At 38.0% G+C, this 25,946-nt stretch overlaps 1 protein-coding gene across 1 annotated transcript in view; it reads left to right on the forward strand.

Moving 5' to 3' along the window:
• MICU1 (mitochondrial calcium uptake 1) overlaps positions 1–25,946 on the forward strand; it is a 234,426-nt gene that overhangs the window by 38,173 nt on the left and 170,307 nt on the right. The window contains exons 3-4 of the mRNA XM_061197459.1: positions 3,171–3,345; positions 21,810–21,972. Coding sequence (XP_061053442.1) covers positions 3,171–3,345; positions 21,810–21,972 — 338 coding nt within the window. The remainder of the gene's footprint in view (positions 1–3,170; positions 3,346–21,809; positions 21,973–25,946) is intronic.

The raw sequence follows: 25,946 nt of genomic DNA on the forward strand, positions 1-25,946 counted from the left end.
TGCAAGGTGTGATGCTTAAGGTCTTCATCTCCAAAGAGTGCACTGTGAAAAGATTGCTTTACCAAAGCATGATTATTTTTAATAGAAGCAATTAGGTCTTTGGAATATTGGAGTATCTCTTCTTTTATCATTTGTAGGTCAGAAGAAGCAGGAGACAAGTGCATTGGGCATCCTGTGACTGTTTCAAAGGGTGAGAGTTTATGAGTTCCAAAAGGGGTGGATCTGAGATTTAGAAGGACCAATGACAATGCTTTGGCCAAGGTATTTGGAGGGCCTCTACAAATTTTGCCAGTAGAGTCTTAGTAATGCCTTTAGTCCTTTTCACTAAACCAGAGGGTGGTAAGCACAGTGAAGGTCTTGTAAAACCAGCCTAAATTACATGTTAAGGTTCAGTCACTAAATAGTGTAGGAGTTTGAAGGAATAGAGTCATTACCTTGGCTGAGTAAGTAGGAAAAATCTTTATAGAATAGATTATCAGTTTCAGTCTCTAGTTAGCCCAAGGGGCCTTTACTGAACATTCAGTTTTTTTCTTGCTGTTCATAATAGGATGAACATGGGAAGCCCATCAGATGATTTGTCTTCATGTAGAATTTTCTTTCAAGTGCAAGTTTTTATCTAAATACCTGTTTGTGATTCTTTTGGTCTCACATTTCTTCTTTCAGTGCATTTTTGTTGTTGTTGTGGTAAGAAATATGTATAACATAAAATTCACCATCCTGCAGTATAATCTTTAAAAATTGTGAATCACTGTATTGTATACCTGTAACTTACTGTACATCAACTATACTTCAGTTTTATACAGTAGGTTCTTATTAGTTATCTATTTTATATATAGTAGTGTGTATATGTCAGTCCCAGTCTCCCAATTTATGCCTTTCCCTACTTTCCCCCTTGGTAACCATAAGTTTGTTTTCTACATCTGTGACTCAATTTCTGTTTTGTAAATAGGTTCATTTGTACCCTTTTTTTTAGATTCCACATATAAGCGGTATCATATGATATTTGTCTTTCTCTGTCTGACTTACTTCACTCAGTATGACAATCTGTAGGTCCATCCATGTCGCTGCAAATGGCATTATTTTGTTCTTTTTCATGGCTGAGTAATATTTCATTGTATATATGTACCACATCTTCTTTATCCATTCCTCTGTCGATGGACATTTAGGTTGCTTCCATGTCTTGGCTATTGTAAATAGTGCTGCAGTGAACATTGGGGTGCATGTATCCTTTCGAATTATGGTTTTCTCCAGATATATGCCCAGGAGTGGGATTGCTGGATCATATGGTAGCTCTAGTTTTAGTTTTTTAAGGAGTCTCCATACTGTTCTCCATAGTGGCTGTACCAATTTACATTCCCACCAACAGTGTAGGAGGGTTCCCTTTCCTCCACACCTTCTCCAGCATTTATTGTTTGTAGGTTTTTTGATGATGGCCATTCTGACCGGTGTGAGGTGATACCTCATTGTAGTTTTGATATTCATTTCTCTAATAATTAGTGATGTTGAGCATCTTTTCGTGTGCCTGCTGCCCATCTGGATGTTTTCTTTGGAGAAATGTCTCTTTAGATCTTCTGCCCATTTTTTGCTTGAGCTGTTTGTTTTTTTTTTAAAGAGATACTTTTTTTTTTTTCCTCCCCACCACGTGGCATGTGGGATCTCAGTTCCCTGACCAGGGATTGAACCCGTGCCTGCCCCCTGTGATGGAAGCACAGAGTCTTAACCACTGGACCTCCAGGAAGTCCCGGGTTGTTTGTGTTTTTGATAGTGAGCTGCATGAGCTGTTTGTATGTTTTGGAGATTAATCCCATGTCGGTCACTTCTTTTGCAAATTCTGTGTTGATTGATAGAAATTTAGGTTTCTCCCACATCTTGGCTACTGTGAATAATACTGTACTGAACATGAGAGTGTATATATCTCTTTGAGATCCTGATTTCAGTTCCTTGTGATGTGTAACCAGAAATGGGATTGCTTAATCATATTCTAGTTAGAAAACTAACATATTCTATTGTTAGTTTTTTGAGTATCCTCCATACTGTTTTCCATAGTGGCTGTATCAATTTACTTTCCCACCTACAGTGTACCAGGCATCCCTTTTCTCCACATGCTTGCCTACACTTGTTATCTTCTGGGTTTTTGTTTTGTTATTTGTTTGTTTGTTTGTTTTTGAGCAAAGCCATCCTACCAGGTGTGAGGTGATATCTCATGGTGGTTTTGATTTGCATTTCCCTGATGATTATTGATGTTGGGCACCTTTAATCAAGTTATTTATTTTGTTGCTATTGTGTTGTAAGAGTTCCTTTTATACATTTTAAATATTAACCCTTTATTAAATATATGGTTTGCAAATATTTTCTTCCATTGTGTAGATGGTCTTTTCATTTTGTTGATTATTTCCTTTGCTCTGCTGAAGGTTTTTAGTGTCACGTAATCCTGCCTGTTTTTGTTTGTTGCCTGTGCTTTTGGTGTCATATCCTTTTTATTTAAGGCTGAATATTATTCTATTATACAGATATACCATATTCCCTTTATCCATTTATCTATCGATATACATTTGGGTTGCTTCCATGTTTTAGCTATTGTGAATAATGCTGCTATTAACATGAGTGTGCAAAAATCTCTGAATGACCCTGCTTTCAATTCTTTTGGATATATAACCAGAAGTGGGATTGCTGGATCATATGTTAGTTCTATTTTTTAAAAAATTATTTATTTATTTATTTATTTATTATTTATTATTATTATTATCTTTTTGGCTGTGTTGGGTCTTCGTTTCTGTGCGAGGGTTTTCTCTAGTTGCGGCGAGCGGGGGCCACTCTTCATCGCGGTGCGCGGGCCTCTCACTGTCGTGGCCTCTCTTGTTGCGGAGCACAGGCTGCAGATGCGCAGGCTCAGTAGTTGTGGCTCACGGGCCCAGTTGCTCCGCGGCATGTGGGATCTTCTGAGACCAGGGCTCGAACCCGTGTGCCCTGCATTGGCAGGCAGATTCTTGACCACTGCACCACCAGGGAAGCCCCTATTTTTAATTTTTTGAGGAACCTTTTCATGTAGAACTTTTCATGAATTTCATTGCTGTTGCTCCTGCTAAGCTTTATCTGAAAATCTTTATTTGTTTAATATGATGGACCTCCTTGATTGATAATTTTTTTTTTTTTTTTTTTTGCATATCCAGGGCCCTTGCACAATCTCCACCATCTGTAAACAACCTAAAGAGTGAACTTGGTGATAAAGGGAAGAGTAAAGATGGAGGGGAAGATTGTAACCACGAAAAAAAGGCTTCAGGTGTTTGTCTTGAGCCTTATCCAGAAGAGAAAAAGAAGAAACGTTCTGGATTCAGAGACAGAAAAGTATGGAACACAGTCTTATAAATTAATTAAAGCTATAGTTAATTCTATTTTAGAATAATGCTGTTGAGTCTTTTATCATATATTTCAGATGGTTTATATTCACTTTGAAGTTATTCACCTCTTTGCTATTTTCCACCATGTTCTAAGGCAAGTGTACTCTTTGAATGTGAAGTTAATTGGGATAGTGAAATGGACCTAGGGTTGGTAATCAGGATTAGCATGTATTTTCTTTGTTCTTTCAATTCAACCACCTGAGGTGATTATTGCTTTTTAGATCTTTCTGATGCTGAATGTTTTCGTATATGTGAAGTTGAGTCTGTGATATACTGATTTGTCATGATGCCAAATTGTAAAGGCAGAATAAAATCTCTTTGGAAATATATAAATATTTCCAAAAAATCAACTAATTTTGAGGACAGCATAAACTCAACATAATTCCAGCATTTTATATCTTTAACACAATATGCTGTTATACAGTTTTACCTGAGAAAAGTTTAGCTCCTCTGTAATAATGCCTATGATACTGGGCATTTGAATTCAGCAGACCAGTGATGAAAAGGCAAAAGGCTGAATTTCTTAGACATTTTGCATGTTAACATTGAAATTCAGGGAATTACCTTTACTTGCTAAAATATAGCTAATCAATGCAACAAGATAATTTGAGTTACTTTGTGTGTGTTGGGGGGGGTGTATAATTGCAAGCAAGAGAAATTTGAGAAACTTGGATCTTCTGTTTATTTGGATGAAGCTATTAAATATGTCTTCTCATTTCCAGATCCACTTCTGATTAAACTGAATTTGAACAAAAGTTATGTATCACAAGTTAATTATCTATCATGCCATTTTTTCCAAAATGATACATTTATTTAATCTTTTGCCCTGAGTGAATTTGAGGAAAGTTCAAATTCATCTTGCACAATCAGCTTCACTTATAGTCAAACTTTACATTTTACAGTGTTGGGCAAAAATGACCCAAATAAATGTTTATTTTTGAATCTTCCATTTTCTGCTCCCGCTTTCTGCTTAGCAGATGACTATATCTTATGCTTCACAGAAAAAAATGAAAGCTATCAGTGTAATTTACTTAATTAGTAGCTCCCAGAGTTATAAAACCTTTCTAATCTATATCTGAAATAGCTCTTATTTCTTTCACTAAAGTCTTAGTGAATGGGTAACCATTCCATGTGTCATTTTGTCTCCCCAAGAACCTATTTAAAAACGTACTCTTTTTCTATCCCGTTTTTTTTTTTTTTTTTTAATTTATTTATTTTTGGCTGCGTTGGGTCTTCGTTGCTGTGTGCAGGCTTTCTCTAGTTGTGGCAAGTGGGGGCTACTCTTTGTTGCGGTGCGCGGGCTTCTCACTGCGGTGGCTTCTCTTGTTGCGGAGCATGGGCTGTAGGTGTGTGGGCTTCAGTAGTCATGGCACGTGGGCTGAGTAGTCGTGGCTCGTGGGCTCTAGAGTGCAGGCTCACTGGTTGTGGCATATGGGCTTAGTTGCTCCACGGTATGTGGGATCTTAGCGGACCAGGGCTCGAACCTATGTCCCCTGCATTGGCAGGCAGATTGTTAACCACTGCGCCACCAGGGAAGCCATATCCCGTTTTTAAGAATTTTGTTTAATTAAGAAAAAAAATTTTTTTTTGGCGACACCTTGTGGCACGCGGAATTTCCCTGACCAGGGATTGAACCCATGTGCCTGCAGTGGAAGCGCTGTGTCTTAACCACTGGACTACTAGGGAAGCCCCCAACTTCATTGTTTTGCATGTGGGTATCCAATTTTCCCAACATCATTTGTTGAAAAGGCTGTCCTTTCTCCATTGAACGGTTGTGGCACCCTTGTCAAAATCATTTGATGATGTGTCTGAGGGTTTATTTCTGGGCTTTCTTTTCTATTTGTCTGCTCTATATGATTGTCTTTATGCCAGTACCACATTCTTCTTATGACTGTAATAAGTTTTGAAATCAGGAGGTTGGAGTCCTCCAACTTTGTTCTTCTTTTTCAAAATTATTTTGGGTCTTTGGAGTCCCTTGAGATTGCATGATGGACACATAAGTTGTTACCGTACCTTGGCAATTGTGAACAGTGCTGCAATGAACATGGAGTACAGATATCTCTTTGAGATGCTGATTTCATTTCCTTTGGATATACACCCAGAAGCTGGATTATTGGGTCATATGGTTCTATTTTTTTTAATTTATAAATTTATTTATTTTATTTATTTTTGGCTGTGTTGGGTCTTCATTGTGGTGCGTGGGCTTCTCATTGTGGTGGCTTCTCTTGTTGCAGAGCACGGGCTCTAGGCGTGTGGGCTTCAGTATTTGTGGCTCGCAGGCTCTAGAGCACAGGCTCAGTAGTTGTGGCACACGGGCTTAGTTGCTCCACAGCATGTGGAATCTTCCCGGATCATGGCTCGAACCCGTGTCTCCTGCATTGGCAGGCGGATTCTCAACCACTGCGCCCCCAGGGAAGCCTGGTAGTTCTATTTTTAATTTCTTGAGGAACCTCCGTACTGTTTTCCCTAGTGACTGAATCAATTTATGTTCCCACCAACAGTGCAAAAGTGTTCCCTTTTCTCCATACCCTCACCAACACTTGTTATCTCTTATCTTTTTAAAAAAAATTTTATTTTATATTGGAGTATAGTTGATTAACAATGTTGTGTTACTTTCAGGTGTACAGCAAAGTGATTCAGTTATACATATACAAGTATCTACTCTTTTTCAAATTCTTTTCCCATTTAGGTTAGTACAGAATATTGAGAAGAGTTCCCTATGCTATACAGTAGGTCCCTGTTGGTTATCTATTTTAAATATAGCAGTGTGTACATGTCAATTCCAAACTCCCAGTCTCTCCCTCCCCCCAGCCCTTCCCCGCTGGTAACCATAAGTTTGTTCTCTAAGTCTATGAATCTGTTTTGTAAATAAGTTCATTTGTGTCATTTTTTTTTAGATTCCACATATAAGTGATATCAATGATATTTGTCTTTCTCTGTCTGACTTACTTCACTTAGTATGATAATCTCCACATCCATCCATGTTGCTGCCAGTGGCATTATTTCATTCTTTTTCATGGCTGAGTAATATTCCCTTGTGTATATGTTCCACATCTTCTTTATCCATTCATCTGTCGATGGACATTTAGGTTGCTTCCATGTCTTGGCTATTGTAAACAGCGCTGCAGTGAACATTGGGGTGCATGTATTCTTTCAAACCATGGTTTTCTCCAGATATATGCCCAGGAGTGGGATTACTGGATCATATGGTAGCTCTATTTTTACTTTTTTAAGGAACTTCCATACTGTTCTCCGTAGTGGCTGTACTAATTTATATTCCCACCAACAGCGTAGTAGGGTTCTCTTTTCTCGACACCCTCTCCAGCATTTATTGTTTGTGGACTTTTTGATGATGGCCATTCTGACTGGTATGAGGTCCTCATTGTAGTTTTGATTTGCGGTTCTCTGATAATTAGTGATGTTGAGCATCTTTTCATTTGCTTTTTGGCCATCTGTATGTCTTCTTTGGAGAAATGTCTATTTAGATCTTCCACCCATTTTTTTATTTTTTATTTTTCCTCATGCCATGTGGCTTGCAGGATCTTAGTTCCCCGATCAGGGATTGAACCTGTGCCCTTGGCAGTGAAAGTGTGGAGTCCTGACCCCTGGACCACCAGGGAATTCCCTGTTTGTTTTTTTGACAGAGCTGAATGAGCTCTTTGTATATTTTGGAGATTAATCTCCGGTTGGTCGCATTGTTTGCAAATATTTTCTTCCATTCTGTGGGTTTTCTTTTTGTTTTGTTTATGGTTTCCTTTGCTGTGCAGAAGCTTTTAAGTTTAACTAGGTCCCATTTGTTTATTTTTGTTTTTATTTTTATTACTCTAGGAGGTGGATCAAAAAAGATATTGCTGCAATTTATGTCAAAGAGTGTTCTGCCTATGTTTTTCTCTAAGAGTTTTATAGTGTCCAGTGTTACATTTAGCTCTTTTTTTTTTTTTTTAATGTCTGAAACATTTATATTAACATATTTCCATACAAATAACCCAATGAAAGTTTAGTATTAGTTGTTTTGTTTGTTTGTTTATACTGCAGGTTCTTATTAGTCATCAATTTTATACACATCAGTGTATACATGTCAATCCCAGTCGCCCAATTCAGCACACCACCATCCCCACCCCACCGCTGTTTTCCCCCCTCGGTGTCCATATGTCTGTTCTCTACATCTGTGTCTCAACTTCTGCCCTGCAAACCGGCTCATCTGTACCATTTTTCTAGGTTACACATACATGCGTTAATATACGATATTTGTTTTTCTCTTTCTGACTTACTTCACTCTGTATGACAGTCTCTAGATCCATCCATGTCTCAACAAATGACTCAATTTCGTTCCTTTTTATGGCTGAGTAATATTCCATTGTATATATGTGCCACATCTTCTTTATCCATTCGTCTGTCGATGGGCATTTAGGTTGCTTCCATGACCTGGCTATTGTAAATAGTGCTGCAATGAACACTGGGGTGCATGTGTCTTTTTGAGTTAAGGCTTTCTCTGGGTATATGCCCAGTAGTGGGATTGCTGGGTCATATGGTAATTCTATTTTTAGTTTTTTAAGGAACCTCCATATTGTTCTCCATAGTGGCTGTATCAATTTACATTCCCACCAACAGTGCAAGAGGGTTCCCTTTTCTCCACACCCTCTCCAGCATTTGTTGTTTGTAGATTTTCTGATGATGCCCATTCTAACTGGTGTGAGGTGATACCTCATTGTAGTTTTGATTTGCATTTCTCTAATAATTAGTGATGTTGAGCATCTTTTGATGTGCTTCGTGGACGTCTGTATGTCTTCTTTGGAGAAATGTCTATTTAAGTCTTCTGCCCATTTTTGGATTGGGGTCTTTGTTTCTTTAATATTGAGCTGAATGAGCTGTTTATATATTTTGGAGATTAATCCTTTGTCCGTGGATTCGTTTGCAAATATTTTCTCCCATTCTGAGGGTTGTCTTTTAGTCTTGTTTATGGTTTCCTTTGCTGTGCAAAAGCTTTGAAGTTTCATTAGGTCCCATTTGTTTATTTTTGTTTTTATTTCCATTACTCTAGGAGGTGGATCAAAAAAGATCTTGCTGTGATTTATGTCAAAGAGTGTTCTTCCTATGTTTTCCTCTAAGAGTTTTATAGTGTCCGGTCTTACATTTAGGTCTCTAATCCATTTTGAGTTTATTTTTGTGTATGGTGTTAGGGAGTATTCTAATTCATTCTTTTACATATAGCTGTCCAGTTTTCCCAGCACCACTTATTGAAGAGACTGTCTTTTCTCCATTGTATATCTTTGCCTCCTTTGTCATAGATTAGTTGACCATAGGTGCGTGGGTTTATCTCTGGGCTTTCTATCTTGTTCCATTGATCTATGTTTCTGTTTTTGTGCCAGTACCATATTGTCTTGATTACTGTAGCTTTGTAGTATAGTCTGAAGTCAGGGAGTCTGATTCCTCCAGCTCCGTTTTTTTCCCTCAAGACTGCTTTGGCTATTCGGGGTCTTTTGTGTCTCCATACAAATTTTAAGATGATTTGTTCTAGCTCCGTAAAAAATGCCATTGGTAGCTTGATAGGGACTGCACTGAATCTGTAGATTGCTTTGGGTAGTATAGTCATTTTCACAATGTTGATTCTTCCAATCCAAGAACATGGTATATCTCTCCATCTGTTGGTATCATCTTTAATTTCTTTCATCAGTGTCTTATAGTTTTCTGCATACAGGTCTTTTGTCTCCCTAGGTAGGTTTATTCCTAGGTATTTTATTCTTTTTGTTGCAATGGTAAATGGGAGTGTTTCCATAATTTCTCTTTCAGATTTTTCATCATTAGTGTATAGGAATGCAAGAGATTTCTGTGCATTAATTTTGTATCCTGCAACTTTACCATATTCATTAATTAGCTCTAGCAGTTTTCTGGTGGCAGTTTTAGCATTCTCTATGTATAGTATCATGTCATCTGCAAACAGTGACAGTTTTACTTCTTCTTTTCCAATTTGTATTCCTTTTATTTCTTTTTCTTCTCTGATTGCTGTGGCTAGGACTTCCAGAACTACGTTGAATAATAGTGGTGAGAGTGGACATCCTTGTCTCGTTCCTGATCTTAGAGGAAATGCTTTCAGTTTTTCACCGTTGAGAATGATGTTTGCTGTGGGTTTGTCATATATGGCCTTTATTATGTTGAGGTAGGTTCCCTCTATGCCCACTTTCTGGAGAGTTTTTATCATAAATGGGTGTTGAATTTTGTCAGAAGCTTTTTCTGCATCTATTGAGATGATCATATGGTTTTTATTCTTCAATTTGTTAATATGGTGTATCACATTGATTGATTTGCATATACTGAAGAATCCTTGCATCCCTGGGATAAATCCCACTTGATCGTGGTGTATGATCCTTTTAATGTGTTGTTGGATTCTGTTTGCTAGTATTTTGTTGAGGATTTTTGCATCTATATTCATCAGTGATATTGGTCTGTAATTTTCTTTTTTTGTAGTGTCTTTGTCTGGTTTTGGTATCAGGGTGATGGTGGCCTCATAGAATGAGTTTGGGAGTGTTCCTTCCTCTGCAATTTTTTGGAAGAGTTTGAGAAGGATAGGTGTTAGCTCTTCTCTAAATGTTTGATAGAATTCACCTGTGAAGCCATCTGGTCCTGGACTTTTGTTTGTTGGAAGATTTTTAATCACAGTTTCAATTTCATTACTTGTGATTGGTCTGTTCATATTTTCTGCTTCTTCCTGGTGGTTCAGTCTTGGAAGGTTATACCTTTCTAAGAATTTGTCCATTTCTTCCAGGTTGTCCATTTTATTGGCATAAAGTTGCTTGTAGTAGTCTCTTAGGATGCTTTGTATTTCTCTGGTGTCTGTTGTAACTTCTCCTTTTGCATTTCTGATTTTATTGATTTGAGTCCTCTCCCTCTTTTTCTTGATGAGTCTGGCTAATGGCTTATCAATTTTGTTTATCTTCTCAAAGAACCAGCTTTTAGTTTTATTGATCTTTGCTATTGTTTTCTTTATTTCTATTTCATTTATTTCTGCTCTGATCTTCATGATTTCTTTCCTTCTGCTAACTTTGGGTTTTGTTTGTTCTTCTTTCTCTAGTTTCTTTAGGTGTAAAGTTAGATTGTTTACTTGAGATTTTTCTTGTTTCTTTAAGTAGGCTTGTATAGCTATAAACTTCCCTCTTAGAACTGCTTTTGCTGCATCCCATAGGTTTTGGGTTGTCGTGTTTTCATTGTCATTTGTCTCTAGGTATTTTTTGATTTCCTCTTTGATTTCTTCAGTGATCTCTTGGTTATTTAGTAACGTATTGTTTAGCCTCCATGTGTTTGTGTTTTTTATGTTTTTTCCCCTGTAATTCATTTCTAATCTCATAGCGTTGTGGTCAGAAAAGATGCTTGATATGATTTCAATTTTCTTAAATTTACTGAGGCTTGATTTGTGACCCAAGATGTGATCTATCCTGGAGAATGTTCTGTGCGCACTTGAGAAGAATGTGTAATCTGCTGTTTTTGGATGGAATGTCCTATAAATATCAATTAAATCTATCTGGTCTATTGTGTCATTTAAAGCTTCTGTTTCCTTATTTATTTTCATTTTGGATGATCTGTCCATTGGTGTAAGTGAGGTGTTAAAGTCCCCCACTATTATTGTGTTACTGTCAATTTCCTCTTTTATAGCTGTTAGCAGTTGCCTTATGTAATGAGGTGCTCCTATGTTGGGTGCATATATATTTATAATTGTTATATCTTCTTCTTGGATTGATCCCTTGATCATTATGTAGTGTCCTTCCTTGTCTCTTGTAACATTCTTTATTTTAAAGTCTATTTTATCTGATATGAGTATAGCTACTCCAGCTTTCTTTTGATTTCCATTTGCATGGAATATCTTTTTCCATTCCCTCACTTTCAGTCTGTATGTGTCCCTAGGTCTAAAATGGGTCTCTTGTAGACAGCATATATATGGGTCTTGTTTTTGTATCCATTCAGCTAGCCTGTGTCTTTTGGCTGGAGCATTTAATCCATTCACGTTTAAGGTAATTATCGATATGTATGTTCCTATGACCATTTTCTTAATTGTTTTGGGTTTGTTTTTGTAGGTCCTTTTCTTCTCTTGTGTTTCCCACTTAGAGAAGTTCCTTTAACATTTGTTGTAGAGCTGGTTTGGTGGTGCTGAATTCTCTTAGCCTTTGCTTGTCTGTAAAGCTTTTGATTTCTCCATCAAATCTAAATGAGATCCTTGCTGGGTAGAGTAATCTTGGTTTTAGGTTCTTCCCTTTCATCACTTTAAGTATATCATGCCACTCCCTTCTGGCTTGTAGAGTTTCTGCTGAGAAATCAGCCGTTAACCTTATGGGAGTTCCCTTGTATGTTATTTGTCGTTTTTCCCTTGCTGCTTTCAATAATTTTTCTTTGTCTTTAATTTTTGCCACTTTGATTACTATGTGTCTCGGCGTGCTTCTCCTTGGGTTTATCCTGTATGGGACCCTCTGCGCTTCCTGGACTTGGGTGGCTATTTCCTTTCCCATGTTAGGGAAGTTTTCGACTATAATCTCTTCAAATATTTTCTCTGGTCCTTTCTCTCTCTCTTCTCCTTCTGGGACCCCTATAATGCAAATGTTGTTGCGTTTAATGTTGTCCCAGAGGTCTCTTAGGCTGTCTTCATTTCTTTTCATTCTTTTTTCTTTAGTCTGTTCCGCAGCAGTGAATTCCACCATTCTGTCTTCCAGGTCACTTATCCGTTCTTCTGCCTCAGTTATTCTGCTATTGATTCTTTCTAGTGTAGTTTTCATTTCAGTTATTGTATTGGTCATCTCTGTTTGTTTGTTCTTTAATTCTTCTAGGTCTTTGTTAATTATTTCTTGCATCTTCTCAATCTTTGTCTCCATTCTTATTCCAAGGTCTTGGATCATCTTCACTATCATTATTCTGAATTCTTTTTCTGGAAGGTTGCCTATCTCCACTTCATTTAGTTGTTTTTCTGTGGTTTTATCTTGTTCCTTCATCTGGTATATAGCCCTCTGCCTTTTCATCTTGTCTATCTTTCTGTAAATGTGGTTTCTGTTCCACAGGCTGCAGGACTGTAGTTTTTCTTGCTTCTGCTGTCTGCCCTCTGGTGGTTGAGGCTATCTAAGAGGCTTGATGGGAGGCTCTGGTGGTGGGTAGAGCTGACTGTTGCTGTGGCAGTCAGAGCTCCGTAAAACTTTAATCCAGTTGACTGTTGATGGGTGGGGCTGGGTTCCCTCCCTGTTGGTTGTTTTGCCTGAGGCAACCCAACACTGGAGCCTACCCGGGCTCTTTGGTGGGGCTAATGGCAGATTCTGGGAGGGTTCACGCCAAGGAGTACTTCCCAGAACCTCCGCTGCCAGTGTCCTTGTCCCCACGGTGAAACAGAGCCAGCCCCCGCCTCTGCAGGAGACCCTCCAACACTAGCAGGTATGTCTGGTTCAGTCTTCCCCAGCGTCACTGCTCCTTCCCCCGGGTCCCGATGCGCACACTATTCCGTGTGCGCCCTCCAAGAGTGGGGTCTCTATTTCCCCCAGTCCTGTCGAAGTCCTGCAATCAATTCCCACTAGGCTTCAAAGTCTGATTCTCTATGAATTCCTCCTCCCGTTGCCGGACCCCCAGGTTGGGAAGCCTGAATTGGGGCTCAGAACGTTCACTCCAGTGGGTGGACTTCTGTGGTATAAGTGCTCGCCAGTCTGTGAGTCACCCACCCAGCAGTTATGGGATTTGATTTTACTCTGATTGCGCCCCTCCTACTGTCTCACTGTGGCTTCTCCTCTGTCCTTGGACGTGGGGTATCCTCCTTGGTGAAGTCTAGTGTCTTCCTGTCGATGATTGTCCAGCAGCCAGTTGTGATTCTGGTGCTCTCGCAAGAGGGAGTGAGAGCACGTCCTTCTACTCCGCCATCTTGGTTAATCCCCTACATTTAGCTCTTTAATCCATTTTGAGTTTATTTTCGTGTATGGTGTTAGAGAATGTTCTGATTTCATTCTTTTACATGTAGCTGTCCAGTTTTCCCAGCACCACTTATTGAAGAGACTGTTTTTTCTTCATTGTATATTCTTGCCTCCTTTGTCATAGATTAATTGACCATAGGTGCGTGGGTTTACTTCTGGGTTTTCTGTCCTGTTCCATTGATCTATATTTCTGTTTTTGTGCCAGTACCACACTGTTTTGAGTACTGTGGCTTTGTAGTATAGCCTGAAGTCAGGGAGCCTGATTCCTCCAGCTGCATCTTTTGTGTCTCCACACAGGTGTTTTGTGTCTCCATATAAATGTAAAAGTTTTTTGTAGTAGTTCTGTGAAAAATGCCATTGGTAATTTGATAGGGATTGCATTGAATCTGTACATTGCCTTGGGTAGTATAGGCATTTTGACAATATTGATTCTTCCAATCCAAGAATCTTCTTTCTTAATGTAGGCATTTATTGCTTTGAATTTCCTTCTAAAACTGCTGTTGCTGCATCCTATATTTTGATATTTTGTGTTTCCACTTTCATTCCTCTCAAGATACTTCTTAATTTCTGTTTTCATTTCTTCCTCGACCCGTTGGTTTTTCAGGAATGTGTTGTTTAATCTGCACATATTTTTGAATTTTCTAGTTTTCTTCTTTTTGTAGTTGAACTTTAGTTGGATACCATTATGGTCAAAAAAAGATACTTGATATGATTTCAGTCTTCTTAAATTTATAAAGCCTTGTTTTGTGACCTAACATGTGATCTCTCCTGGAGAGGGTCCCATGTGCACTTGAGAATAATGTGTATTCTGCTGCTTTTGAATGGAATTTTCTGTAAATGTCTTCGAGTTCATCTGGTCTAAAATGTAGTTCAAGTCCAATGTTTCCTCATTTATTTTCTATTCAGATGATCAGTTCAAAATGGGATATCAAAGTTCCCTACTATTATTATATTGCTGTTTTTTTCTCCCTTCAGTTCTATTAATATTTGCTTTATAAATTTAGGTTCTCTCATGTTGGGTATAAAACTGTTTACAAATGTTTTATCCTCCTTATGAATTGATCTTGTACAATTATATTATTCTCTTTTTTGTCTCTTGTTATAGTCTTTGGCTTAAAGTTTATTTTTTCTGATATAAATTTACCTACCCCTGATTTCTTTCGGCTTCTATTTTCATGGAATATCTTTTTCCATTATTTCCCTCCAGTCTGGGTGTGTCCTTAAAGCTGAAGTGAGTCTGTTGTAGGCAGCATATAGTTGGATTTTTTTTTAATTCATTTAGTCACTCTGTGTCTTTGATTTTAGAGTTTAGTCCATTTACATTTAAGGTAATTGTTGATGAATATGGACTTATGATTGCTATTTTGTTATTTGTTTTCTTGGTGTTTTGTAATTCCTCTGTCCTTTTATTCCTCTCTTATTCTCTTCCTTTGTGATTTGATTTTTTGCAATGATATGCTTAGATTTCTTTTCGTCTTTTGTGTTTCCAGTATAGGCTTTTGCTTTGTTTGTACCATGGGGTTTACATAAAGCATCTTATATTTATAACAGTGTATTTTAAGCTGATAACTTCCAACATATACAAAAACTCTATATTTATATACTCCCCCCCATATTTTATGTTTTTCATATCACAATTTATATTTTTTATATTGTATGTCCATTGTAAAATTATTGTAATTATTTTAATACTTTTTCCTTTTACCTTTCATATTAGAGTTAGAAGTGATTTACCCACTACTATTAAAAATTAGAGCATTCTGAATATATTTACGTTTACCAGTGAGTTTTATATCTTGATATGTTTTCCTGTTAATAATTATTACATTTTTGTTTCAGTTTGAGGAATTAATTAGCTCTTTAACATTTCTTGTAAGATTGGTCTAGTGTTGATGCAGCTCCCTCAGCTTTTGCTTATCTGGAAAAGTCTTTATTTCTTTTTCAATGCGGAATCATAACTTTGCCTGGTAGAGTTTTCATGGTTGTCAGTTTTCTTCTTTCAGCACTTTGAATATATCATCCCCTTCCCTTCTGGCTGCAAAGTTTCTGCTGAAAAAATTTGCTGATAGTATTATGGGAGGTTCCTTTGAATATAACAAGTTGCTTTTCTCTTGCTTTTATGATTCTCTCCTTGCCTTTAACTTTTGACAGTGTGTGTTTTTTTGGATTCATCTTGTTTAGAACTCTATAGGCTTCCTGGATCTGGATATCTGTTTCTTTCCCCAGATTAGGGACGTTTTCATCATTATTTCATTGAATAACTCTTCTGTCCCCTTTTTCTTTTTTTGTAATTTTTATTTTTAATTCAGTTTTTTATTGAAGTATAGTTGAATCACAATGTTGTGTTAATTACTGCTGTATGGCAAAGTGACTCATATACACACACACACACACACATACACATATATATATATATATATTCTTTTTCAAATTCTTTTCCATTATGGTTTATCACAGGATATTGAATATAGTTCCCTGTGCTATATAGTAGGACCTTGTGGTTTATCCATTCTATATATACCAGTTTGCATCTGCTAATCCCCAATTCCCAATCCAACCCTCTCCCACTCTGCCCCCTTTTTCTTGTTCTTTCTACTTCTAGGACCCCTTTAATGTGTATTTTGGTTCACTTGATGGTATTCCATATGTCCCTTAAGATAATTTTATTCTCTTTCATTCTCTATTCTTTTGGCTCCTCTGTATGAGTTCCACTGTTTGTCTTTGAGTTCACTTATTCTTTCTTCTATGTGATCTAGTCTGCTGTTGAACCCTTCTATTGAATTATTCAGTTCAATTATTGTATTCTTTAGTTCTGTGATTTCTGTTTGGTACATTTCTATCTCTGTGGGGTTTTTTTATTTGTTTTTTTAATAAATTTATTTATTTATTAATTTATTACTTTTGGTTGCATTGGGTCTTTGTTGCTGCATGTGGGCTTTCTCTAGTTGCGGTGAGCGGGAGCTACTCTTCGTTGTGGTGCGCAGGCTTCTCACTGCGATGGCTTCTCTTGTTGCGGAACATGGGCTCTAGGCACGCAGGCTTCAGTAGTTGTGGCACGCGGGCTCAGTAGTTGTGTCTCGCAGTCTCTAGAGCGCAGGCTCAGTAGTTGTGGCGCATGGGCTTAGTTGCTCCGCGGCACGTGGGATCTGCATGGACCGGGGATCAAAACTGTGTCCCCTGCATTGGCAGGCAGATTCTTAACCACTGCACTGCCAGGGAAGTCCCTATCTCTGTGTTTTAATTCCTTTTTTGTTCATGCATTGTTCTTCTGACCTTGGTGAGCATCTTTCTTTAATTGTTATTTTGAACTCTAGATCATGGAAATCACTTACCTTTGTTTCATTAAGGTCTGTTTCTGGAGTTTTAACTTGTTCTTTTTTGAGAACATATTTGTCTGTTTCCTTATTTTCCTAGACTTTCTGTGTTGGTTTCTAGTCCTTAGATGAAACAGCCATCTCTCCCTGTCTTGGCAGAATGGTCTCATGTAGGAGATGAACCTTGCCAGTCAGCCTGGCCCAAGCTCTAGATTGTCTCTAAAACCTTTTTGATTGTCCAAGTTGCCTTCTTTGTTTTTGGTGCCTCCCTGTAGTTGAGAGTGTGCCAAGACTTGTCAGTGTCCCAAAGCAGAGGATCACAGTCAGCACTTAGATGCATGTTGATTGGAAGCTGGCTTTTCAAGCAACATCTGGGAAACTAACTAGTTAAGCCCCTTCCAGGGAGAAACTGGGAGATGGAGGTTTTTGTCTGCTTCCCCTGAGCTTGGCCCAGGTGTATAGCCATAGGGTTGTCCTCCTGCACCCATTACAATCTGCTTCTTTTTTTGCTACAGTCCTGTGGGACTCAGGAATGCAAGCCCTGTTGACTTGCAGAGCCAGGTGATTCAGGGACTTATACCTCAGATGACAGCTAATAAAGCTGAGGTGCAGACGTGTGTACAAGCTCCTTCCAGGGAGATCCTAGCAATTTGGAGTAGGCTAGATGGAGAAATTGGATGAGGCATCCACTCTCTTCCCCAGTCCGCATGGAGGATGTCAGCCAGCCCTTAGATGTGTGCTAAATTAGAAGCCTGACCTTCCGGCAACAGCTTTTAATATGTGCAAATAGACCTTTTTCAAGGGAAGACTGGGAGGTAGGTGTTTTTTGCCTTCTTCCTCTGCACTGATCCCTAAGGCAACAGAGACTCTGAGTTCTCCAGAGCCTGTTAAAAACTGTTTCTTTGTTTTCTGTAGTCTTGTGGATCTCATGGATGGAAGTCCCATTGGCTTTCATAGTAGTTGTTTTGGGGGCCCATCCTTCAAGTGGGAGTCTTACAAGTTGGGGTGCTAGATGTAGCATCCAAACCCTTTACTGCTCAGGGAGAAGCTGGAGGTTGAGAGTTCCCTCCCATTTGTATGGCACTGTGCTAGAGGTGGGATTTATGGCAAGAGTGTGTCTCAGTCTTTCCTACCAGTTTTGATGTCGGTACCTTCTCGTTGACCCAATGTATAGGCATTGTTCAGCTTGTTTCTGAATTTTTTTCAGAGGGAAATACTCCATGTATAGCTGTACATTTGGTGCATCCATGGGAGATGGGGAGTTCAGGAGCTTCTGATGTTGCTATTTTGGTTTTGGAACGGCATCTTCATATTAAGAAGCCAAATTATTTGGTTCAGTACAATTGTAAATACTTTTAAATTGATTGATAGGTGAACATGAATAATAAAAGACATAAAATATGCTCTATATGCCAAACAAAATCCTTAGGAACTTAGGTGACTAGAAAACCCAAGTAAGTTTACTTATTATACACATAACAGAACAAATTAAAAACAGAAGGAAAGTAACATTTATTGAGCATTTTCTGTCTTCCAGGCATAGTATATGTACATACATGTGCACACATGTAAATGTGTGTATGTCTGTGCGTATATGTGTGTATGTACACACATATACATGTATGCACACATACTTACCTACATATATACTTAATGCTTGAAGCAACTGAGTAACTTGTCTAAAGTAGTATAGCTGGTTACTTACAATAGAAAGAATCAAATATAAGTCTGTGTAACTCTAAAACCCTTGCTCTTTCCATTGCATTCTTCTAACATAACATGTTTTGGTTACAAAATTTTGCTCATGGTGTACCCTAGGTCAGTTAACATCATGCCATTTCAGATTTCTAAAGGTGATCCTGAGCCCTGATTTTTTACTTTATCTTTTTTAATGGATATTACTAGTTTGCTAGTTTTCCACTGAATGGAAGTGATGTTAGCCATTTCTAGACCTGGCACATAATATCTCCCACAAGGTTTTTCAATGCCCTTTCTCCCTTTCTTGCAGGCTGGAATGGCCATGAGTAGAATTGACCTTGGAAGCCACATGTTGGCTGCTTTCATCTTGACGTTGGTTCTTTACTTTTTTTCTAGGGGTTGTAGTTGTCAGGGCTGTGAACTGTAGAGCTGAGAGGGACCTATTTCTCCCAAGCACAAATATTGGGGATGGATTGGGGGTTCTTTCATCCAGGTTGGTCTGGGCCCTTTCTGGGATCTTCTGAGCTTTCCAAGAGGCTCCAGAAACAGAGGCTGCATCTCAGTGCTGACTTCCCTTCACATGAGCCCCCTAAGCCATCAGGGGAAACTGATGAAAAATGGGAGTTGGGAGAGGCTCCATCCAAGCAGACTCAGAGTGGGGGTAGATCAGGACCCTTGTCTCTGGAGCTCCAGCTGCGGGTAGGAGCAAGGGTCTTGGATGCAGTAAAATGCCCAGGGCAGATAGTGTGAGCCCAACTGTGTTGCGCGGCATTAGGGTAGGGTCACTAGGCACAGGGTGGGGGTGTGGGGAGGGGGTTTTGGCTGGCTGGCTGAAGGCATGGGTCTGGGAAGTGCCAGCCACCTGGCCTATCCACCCAGCCTATCCGCCCTGCCATTTCTCATAGTAGTTGGTTGCAGCTACTATTTGGCTACTCTTGTGCATTTCATATAGGAAATATAATGCTGAATTTTGATACAAGTAAGTCTGGCTGTTTTAGTGAAGACAGCTGTCTTAACATGAAACTCAAGAATGTTTTAAGTAGATGATTGAATGTAACTATTATAATTTCCTTAGTAAATCTTTTCACCAGGCTAAATGTTCCAAAATTCTTCAACAGTTTTCTTATATATCTTAGCTTCCAAGCCTTTGTTATCTTAGATGCTATATTTTAAACCCTTTATATAATAGTTGTTAGTGTTCCTTTAACATGACTACTGAAAAGGAGGCAGCTCCACATCAAATTGTGCGATATGGTCTTTAAGATACATTGCTAAGTGAAAAAAAGCAAAAATATACTATACAGTATGTCTATACTAAACTCTACCAGTGCGGGAATGGAGAAGGTCTATCTCCTCAACCTATTATTTCAAACTAAAACTAATTAATGATATTCAGCGGCATATTTTTTTGGTAACAATCAAGGATCTGATTTTCAGTCTGTAAATCATTGACTTTTAAGTTGTTATTTTTCTATCTTTATCTTATATATGATTGACTTTTTAGTTTACAAAGCCATCTTTGGCAGTAGCTGTAGCCCACACCCTAAATATTGTACACTGATTATTTTTTGTTCTATAGCTGGTATGACCCAGCAGATAGTTGTAGTTAAATATAAAATGCCTTTGATTTAAGACTCGTAGCTAAGTCTTAAGGCTGCTAAGGGAGGGATCCCCAACCCACGGGCCACTGACTGGTACTAGTCTGTGGCCTGTTAGCAGCCGGGCCTCACAGCAGGAGGTGAGCGGCAGGCGAGTGAGTGAAGCTTCATCTGCCACTCCTTGTCGTTTGCATTACTGCCTAAACCATCACTCGCATTACCACCTGAACCATCCCCCCACATTGCTCTCATTACCTCCTGAACCATCCCCCCCCCCGGCTTTTTGTGTCTTCCACAAAAGTGATCCCTGATGCCAAAAAGGTTGGGGACTGCTGTGCCAAGGGACTGCTTAGTGTGTTTGCCACATGCCAAATTTATTGAAAATTTTTCTGAAATCAGTATTCAGACTTTAATGCAAATTAGCATTAGAAAGTTTCCTGTCATGTATAGTTACAAATTAGCATTCCTTTCTTATTGGTTGAAAGCACATCTCGTAGTGGAATTGAGACCATTTTTAAGCAGCTGCCATCAATGACCTCAAAGTGACCATCTAGCCAGAAATGACAGTTACACTAATAGCTGTGTTAATAAGGTAAATTAAAACATTAATAATGTTTTTTTAAATATAGTGAATTGCCTTATAGACATTGAATTCACTGGATTTTTAGATCGTATTGCCTTGACACATTTTCTAACCAGTTATTTATAAGATACTATTTAATGTTGGTTAACTCAACATATAAAATTCAGGTATGAGAGACATCTTTTCACCAAAGTACTGTGTGGGCTGTAGAAGAATATTATGCAGAAGATACAGTATTTTGTATGTTTCGTGTACAGAACGGGGGCTTGGGTGCAGGATAAGGAAACAGGCTTTTATATTAACATTATAATCTTTTAATTAAACGTATGCCATATATAATTTTGTTCCTATTCAAATATTTGCTTGTGTTCTTTCCCAAGTCTACTCTTTTCTAAATATGCTATATTTAAATGTTCTCTGGAAGTCTACATTTTTTAATTAATTAATTAATTAATTAGATCACACAGCGTCTTAGTTGCGGCAGGCAGCCTCCTTAGTTGCAGCTCACTGGCTCCTAGTTGCAGCAGGCGGGCTCCTTAGTTGTGGCAGGTGGGCTCCTTAGTTGCAGCTTTCCCACTCCTTAATTGTGGCACACAGACTCCTTAGTTGTGGCATGCGAACTCTTAGTTGCGGCATGCATGTGGGATCTAGTTCCCTGACCAGGGATCAAACCTGCGCCCCCTGCATTGGGATCGCAGTCTTATCCACTGCGCCACCAGAGAAGTCCCTGGAAGTCTAATTTTTTAATCAAAAGTAAAAGTCTTATTGCTTCAGACCTGTCAATAATTGAGTTTCCATGATATGTAATTTTATTTTTTTGTGCTATTGTGTAATGTACTTTCTGTTTGAAGGACTGTTAGCTATTCAGACCTGTGAAGTCCCACGTCTGTTTTGTTTTTGAATTCAAGAAATTGCATGGAAGTAAAAACTGTAAAATCAGTCCCTTTTTAAAAACTCGGTAGGTATTTAAAAAATGATAGGCTCCCATATATATGGTATTATACTCTTTTACTGAGACCTTTTGAATTCTTTTATGACATTTTTCAATTTTGCTAGCTTTTAATGATTTAAGAAATTAGAAAATATTCAAAATTCTGAAGAAAACTTATACAAGCATCGCCTCAATTGGAGTATGAACTGTATATCACAAGTGTTTGAGACACAAGTAATTTCTAATATAAAACATCCAGTTAGAGAAAAAAATGATATAAAATTGCCCCCCAAATAAGAGAATATACATGAAAATGAGATGCTTAATACAGTAACACTCTCTGAATTTCCAATTTTAGGTGATGGAATATGAGAATAGGATTCGTGCATATTCCACACCAGACAAAATCTTCCGGTATTTTGCCACCTTGAAAGTAATCAGTGAGCATGGTGAATCTGAAGTGTTTATGACACCACAAGATTTTGTGCGATCCATAACACCCAATGAAAAACAACCAGAACGTAAGTTGCTGAAGTGAAAAATAAGATTGTGATATTTATTTCTTTATATGCTTCTTTGTTTCTCTATGTATTGCCTAAATTGTATAAGTCCATGTAATAATTATATTCACTGTGTAGCTACTGAATGTTAGGCATTATGCTAGGGTTTAGGAGTAGAAAAGAGGAGCCTGTAATCTAAAGCGCTAAGGAGATTATACACCTCTGGCTGAGAGTCATTGCTTGTAATTAGACTGTTCTTGAAGGCAATGGATTACAGATGTGACTGCTGTCAAGTTACTCTTTGGTGGGATAGACAGAGACAGTAACAGGTAATTTCAGGAATGTGGCAATTTGTTAAAGAACAGGTGCTATGGCAGTATAAAGAAGGGACACTTAACTCAGTCTGGAAGTTTAGAGAATGGTTCTAGAGAATACATCTAAATTTGAATAAAAGTTAGACAAACAAAGAATAGAGGAAAGGATGTCTCATTTAGAGGAAATGGCCGAACAAACAAGTTGTGAGGAAAGAAAATAAAGGGCTTAATATTGTAAGTTAAAGGTAATTATTTACAAATGTATATGGGAGACGTGGTGGAAAAAATGACAGAGTAGGGAGCTTCAAGAATCAATTCTTTGACTGAAGCAATCATTATGCTGCCCAAAATGGATGGAATCAACTTTTTTTGGATCACTGGAATCTAATAAAAAAGTTATAGCAACCAGTGAACTGCTTAATGAAGAAAGAAGCTGTTAAATTTTGGAAAGAAAGTGTCCTGGCCTTTTGTTTACCTGCCTACCATGCCCTGTTTCCCAGCTTAGCAGCAGCCATGAGGATGGCAGCCTCCATTCCTCATTTGGCTTACTAGTGATGGGGAGATCGCTGGGAGGCAATATAGACTATTTCTCCAAAAAAAGTGCTTGTGCATTTTGACTCATCTGGTAGTTTCCTGAGCTACCAGCACAAAGGCTTGCCTTTTGTTTCACCCACCTCAAGCTAAAGTACCTTTCCAGGTGTCATCTACTGAAAAAATTTAAAGGCATATACCACCTGTAGCCATTGGGCCAAGAGAGGGCAGATGGGACCAGCAGCAGACAGACTGAAAAGCCTCTGAAGGAGGAGGTTGAGGATAAAGACATTTCAGGGAATAAGAGCTTTCAAGGGCTACTGCCTGGGGAATCCAGAGTGATGCTGAGGCCAGACACATACTTGGAAAAGACTTGAGTGGGCTTGTATAGTTGTGCTCCATGCAAGAAGGAGGTGAAAGTTAAGGTGGAGTTGTAGGAGAATCTAGCTAAACATCAAAAGAAGGCCCTAGCTCAGAGCCAATCTACAAACACTAGGAGAGCTGGGTTCTGTTTTGTTTTGTTTTTTCATTCTTTTTGCCTCCAACATTTAAGGAAATCTCTGAGGTCACTTGATGGCTGCTTAGATAATAGAGCAGAAACTTCAGTGATGACACATAATGAGGAATATAATCTTTGCAAAAATAGTTTGGAAAAATCACTAAACAAAGTGATGACTGTGGTCCTCAGCAAGTTACCATGTCAAACCCTGGGAAGAAGGGAGAATATGATTTCCAGAATTACCACATTGCAATATTCAAAATATCTAATTTTCAATTTAAAAAATTGCATGGCATATCAACAATAATCAGGAATGTATGACCCATTAATAGGAAAAAAAAAGAAAGAAATTGACAGAAACCATTCCCGAGGAAACCCAGGCGTTGCACTCACTAGACAAAGACTTTACATCAACTATCTTAAATATGTTCAAAGAGCTGAAGGAAACCATAGACAAAGAACTGTAGGAAGTAGGGAGTATTATGTATTAATAAATAGAGAATACCTATAAAGAAACAGAAACTGTCAAAAGAAATCAAGTAGAAATTATTGAGCTGAAAAGTAAAGTAAATAAAATGAAAAATTTACTGAAAGAGTTCAACACAGATTTGAGCAGGCAGATAAAAGGACCAGAAACATGCAGATAGGTCAATTGATGTCCAGTCTGAGGAGCAGAGCAAGAAGAATGAATAAAAATGAATAGAGCCTAAGATACTTGTGGGACAATATCAAGTGTACCAACATATGCATATTAGGAGTCCCAGAAGGAGAAATGAAGACATTTCTAGATAATCAGAAGTGGAGGAAGTTTGTTGCTAGTAGACATTCCCTATAAGAAATGCTAAATGAAATCCTTTAGGCTGAAATGAAAGTATACTGGATAGTAACCAAAGTCATACAAAGAAAAATTTTAAATGATAAAGACCAGTAAAGGTAACTACATAGGGAGATATCAGTATTGTTTTATTTTTGGTTTTTAACAACCTTTTTTTCCTGTATGGTTTAAAAGACAAATTTGTAAAACAACAATTTAAATATGTTAATGTTGATTCAAACTAGATTATTTTCAATTTAAGATGTTAATTGTACTCTTCAGGTTAACCACTAAGAAAATAACTTAAAAATATACAGAAAAGGAAATGAGGAGGAAACAGAAATAGTACACTAGAAAAAAATCAATCAAACACAAAAGAAGGCAAGATTGGAGGAATCCAGGGACAAAAAAGATATGACATATAGAAAACAAATAACAAGATGGAAGAAGCAAGTGCTTTCTTATCCTTAATCACTTTACATATAAAAGTATACTCACAAGTTAAAAGACAGAGATTGACAGGAGAAAAAAATATGATCTAATTGTATATTGTCTACAGGAAACTCACTTTAGATCCAAGACACAAATAGGTTGAAAATGAAAGAGTACAAATAGGTTGGAATGAAGGGTACAAATAGTAACCAAAAGAGAGTTGAGGTGACTATACTTATATCAGACAAAATAGACTTTAAGTAAGAAATTGTTGCAAGAGACAAAGAAGGACATTGTGTATTGATAAAAGGGTCAGTTCATTAAGTAGTTATAACAGTGCTAAATATATATACCCACCAAATGAAAGACCCCAAAATATGTGAAAGACTGACAGAATTGAAGGGAGAAATAGTTCTACAATAATGGTTGGAGACTTCATACCCTTTTTCAGTAATGAATAGAACATTTAGTCAGAAGGTCTTTAAAGAAATAGAAGACTTAACACTGTAAACCAACTAAACCTAATAGACATGCATAGAACACTCTACTCGAGCATTAGAATACATTTCTTCTCAAGCACACATCAAATATTCTCCAGAATAGACAGATAGACCATATGTTAGGCTACAAAACAAATCTTAATAAATTTTAAAAGTTTAAAATCATACAAAATATCTTTTCTGATCACAACAGAATGAAACTATCCATCAATAACAGAAGGAAAAATAGAAAATTTATGAATATGTGAAAATTAAACAATACATTCTTAAACAACCAATGGCTCAAAGAAGAAATCACAAGAGAAATTAAAAAATACTTTGAGATGAATGAAAAAGAAAACAGAACTTAACAAAACTGACGTGATGCTGCAAAAGCAGTGGTCAGAGGGAAACTTATAGTTGTAAACACCTACATTTAAAAAGAATAGGGCTTCCCTGGTGGCGCAGTGGTTAAGAATCCGCCTGCCAATGCAGGGGACATGGGTTCGAACCCTGGTCTGGGAAGATCCCACATGCCACGGAGCAACTAAGCCCGTGTGCCACAACTACTGAGCCCGCGCTCTAGAGCCCGCGAGCCACAACTGCTGAGCCCCCACGCCACAACTACTGAAGCCCACGCGCCTAGAGCCTGTACTCCGCAATGAGAGAAGGCACCGCAATGAGAAGCCCGTGCACCGCAACGAAGACCCAACACAGCCAAAAATAAATAAATAATAAATAAATTTTAAAAAAATAAAATAAAAAGAAGAAAGTTCTCAAATCACTTTCCTAACTTTACACCTTATGGAACTTAAAAAAAAAAGAGCAAACAAAACCCGAAGATAGCTGAAATAAGGAAATAATGAAAGTTAATACAGAGATAAATGAAATGGAGAATAGAAAACAGTAGAATCAATGAAACAAAA

Source organism: Eubalaena glacialis, chromosome 1 (assembly GCF_028564815.1).
Source record: "Eubalaena glacialis isolate mEubGla1 chromosome 1, mEubGla1.1.hap2.+ XY, whole genome shotgun sequence".
NCBI lineage: Eukaryota > Metazoa > Chordata > Mammalia > Artiodactyla > Balaenidae > Eubalaena > Eubalaena glacialis.